We start from the raw sequence: 2,974 nt of genomic DNA, 5'->3' as shown, positions 1-2,974 counted from the left end.
GAGACTTACTTGAGACTTGCAAAACAATGACTTGGTCCTACCTCTGGAGTTACACTGTGTCTTTGTGGATCCAGAGAAAGCAGACGATACAGAGCCAAGAAAGGAACTGACAATGCAGGTGGAAAAGTGAAGATGCAAGGAGCAGAAGTAGTAGTAGAGATACCTTGGGTCAACCAAAGTAACAGACGGTGCACAAAACAAGAAGAAGAGTGCATGCAGGGTGGAGTGGGTGGAGATGACTGTCTGAGGTGAACTGTGAAACCAGCTCTGAGGTGTGGTTTAAAGGAGGCACTGATAAAAAGGCAGGAAGTGGAAGTGGCATCAGAGTGGATTTTCATCAGGAGTGACCAGGAACAAGATTAGAAATGAGTCCATCAGCTCAGGTTGTTCAGTTAGGACATAAAGTCAAAGATGCAAGGCTGAGATGGTTTGGACATGTGCAGAGGGATAGTGAAGATATTGGACAGAGGATGTTGAAGATGGAGCTGCCAAGCAGGGAGAAAAGAGAAAGACCTCAGCTCATGGATGTGGTGCAAGAAGAGATGAAGAAGAGGGTTGTTGTGACAGAAGAGGATACTGGGGACAGGATGATTCACTGTGATCACATATCAGGGAGGTACAGCTGGCAGCAGGACTGATTTATAAGTCAAAGTTTATAAAGTGAAGCTGACTGATGTGTTGTCTGTATATGTGCGTTATCTGCTCTGTACCCTGCAGCATCTTCTAGCACCTCTGATTCAAATAACAGAGACAGCAGGCTTATACCAATAAACAGTAAGTTGCTCACAACCTTTTCCACTTAATCAGCATATACATCAAATTCAGTTTATATATTCAATTTAGCTTTTTTGAATGACAACAAGCAGCTGGATTGGAATTAGAAGCCAGCGTTAATGAATGAATGAAACTGGTTGATCCCTGCAAAAATTTATTAATTTTGATTGTTTGGCTAAGCCCCTCCTTGAATCGCTACCTTATCGTGGTGGAGGGGTTTGTGTGTCACAGGGATCCCAGGGGCTATGTTGTCTGGGGGCTTTTGCCCCCTGGTAGGGTCTCCCATGGCAAATTGGCCCTGGGTGAGGGACCAGACAAAGAGCGATTCATAAGACCCTTATGAAAACGAGTCCTACTTGAACTTTTTCTAAAATAAACTCGGCCACAGGTTTATAAAATCCAGCACTCAGGCATGTAGACGTCAACAAACATTTTTGAAAGAATGAGTCGCTCACAGAGCTCAGTGATATGATAGGATGTACCACCCGTGCAACACGTCCAGTTGTGAAATTTCTTTGCTGCTAAATATTTTACACTTAGCTGTTATTGGTATTATAACAAAGTGGAAGTGATTGGGAACGACAGCAACTCGGCCACAGAGTGGTAGGCCATCTAAAATGACTTTGAAATTTGGACTGTAAATAGTTTCATTGATTTGATGTTTCAAAGTAAATATTTCGAGTGGCTTCAGAGAAAATGTCCCAAACACAACATCCACTGTGTGATTAATAAAATCAATGCAAAATATGTGTTGCTCTATTCATTCAATACGCACTGAAATAATAAATGTCATGAATAATGTAATTTGAAATCACTATGATAAAAACAAACTAATGGCGAAGTAAAACCAACAATTAATTCCTAAAGTTTTCTGGGTGATGAGAAATGTAGGGTAATTTCCAATAAACCAAGTTCAAAAAAGAAGAGTCTATGGCTGACGCGTGTTCCTGGTTTCCAAAAGAAATGCTTCCAGTTGCATTATGATTTGAAGACTGTTTATTTATTACAAACTGAAGATGTAACAATGAACTCCTTCCTAAAAAACATGAAAGTTCCAAAAAATAGCAGTTATCCAGAACTAGCTGTGCACACGGTCAGAAAACCGTGAGACTCCTAACCTCTCTGTCCATGCTCCTCCCCTTCCCTCTCACACAGGGTTTCATGCTACTATTGCACTTACATACTTAAAGTGAGAGGTACCCCCTTTTAGGTTCCAATCCCAAAACAGTGACTTAAAATTACTTTATGTAAACACATATATTTTCACATTTATTAATCCTGAAAAGATGACTTATGTAATGAATCTATGAATTATAAAACAAACATGAACTCAATCGTAAATAAAAATATAAAGCAGACGTCTGGCGCTTACATTACCGGCCCCTAATTGTTCTAATAATGTATTGCCTTAGAACAATTACCACATTTTTTAACTTTACAAACTTAATATGAACCACGTTTAGACATATCCAATGTTTAAACACATGACAAAATATTATTTATAGACAAATGAATTGTCCAATACTTTGCCAATCAGCTTTGCAAAGTATATTAGGGCTGGATTCTGTCCATTTTCAAAAGAACAGATGAAAAAGAATAAGAAAGAAAAGAAGGAAAGAGAGAAAGAAGGAAAGAGCCAGAGGTTGCTAGCACATGGCTCATCGTAGGGGCTTAGTCTTTACCACTAGCCCATTCAGATTCCACAAGCAGACAAATCTTGGTGATGGGTCTGTCCAAAACATTAGTCTTTGTCTTTATCCGTACTCGGCGAACGAGACCCTTCTTGTCTGGAACTGTTTTGATGATCTTTCCCATAATCCATGAGTTTCGTGGTGCACAGTCGTCCACAAGAAGAACGACATCTCCTTCTGCAAAGTTTCTTGATGCTGTGGCCCACCGCTGACGTTCCTGAAGTTGAGGTAGGTATTCTTTAGTCCATCTCTTCCAAAATAGATTGGACATATATTGCACCTGTTTCCATCTACGTCGTGAGTAGAGGTCATTCTGGTCAAACAATCCTGGAGGCAATGAAGGTTTTGTTTTCAACAACAAAAGATGATTAGGTGTCAGAGCCTCCAAATCATTTGGGTCGCTTGATGCCCTGGTGATTGGTCGGCTGTTGATGATCGACTCTGCCTCACATAAGACTGTATGAAGGCATTCTTCTTCCAGAACTTGTTCTCTCACAGTAGAATTCACA

General features: G+C 40.3%; 1 protein-coding gene across 1 annotated transcript in view; it reads left to right on the top strand.

Moving 5' to 3' along the window:
* The window catches only part of LOC102310578 (complement factor H-related protein 1-like), a 5,081-nt gene extending 4,263 nt beyond the window's left edge, over positions 1-818 (top strand). The window contains exon 5 of the mRNA XM_042226186.1: positions 718-818. Within this exon, the coding sequence (XP_042082120.1) occupies positions 718-803 (86 nt within the window). The 3' untranslated portion in view covers positions 804-818. The remainder of the gene's footprint in view (positions 1-717) is intronic.
* Positions 819-2,974: the final 2,156 nt, after the last annotated feature.

Source organism: Haplochromis burtoni, unplaced genomic scaffold (genome assembly GCF_018398535.1).
Source record: "Haplochromis burtoni strain Fernald_Lab_line unplaced genomic scaffold, NCSU_Asbu1 Contig_199, whole genome shotgun sequence".
NCBI lineage: Eukaryota > Metazoa > Chordata > Actinopteri > Cichliformes > Cichlidae > Haplochromis > Haplochromis burtoni.
This window is presented reverse-complemented; position numbering and strand designations above follow the sequence as displayed.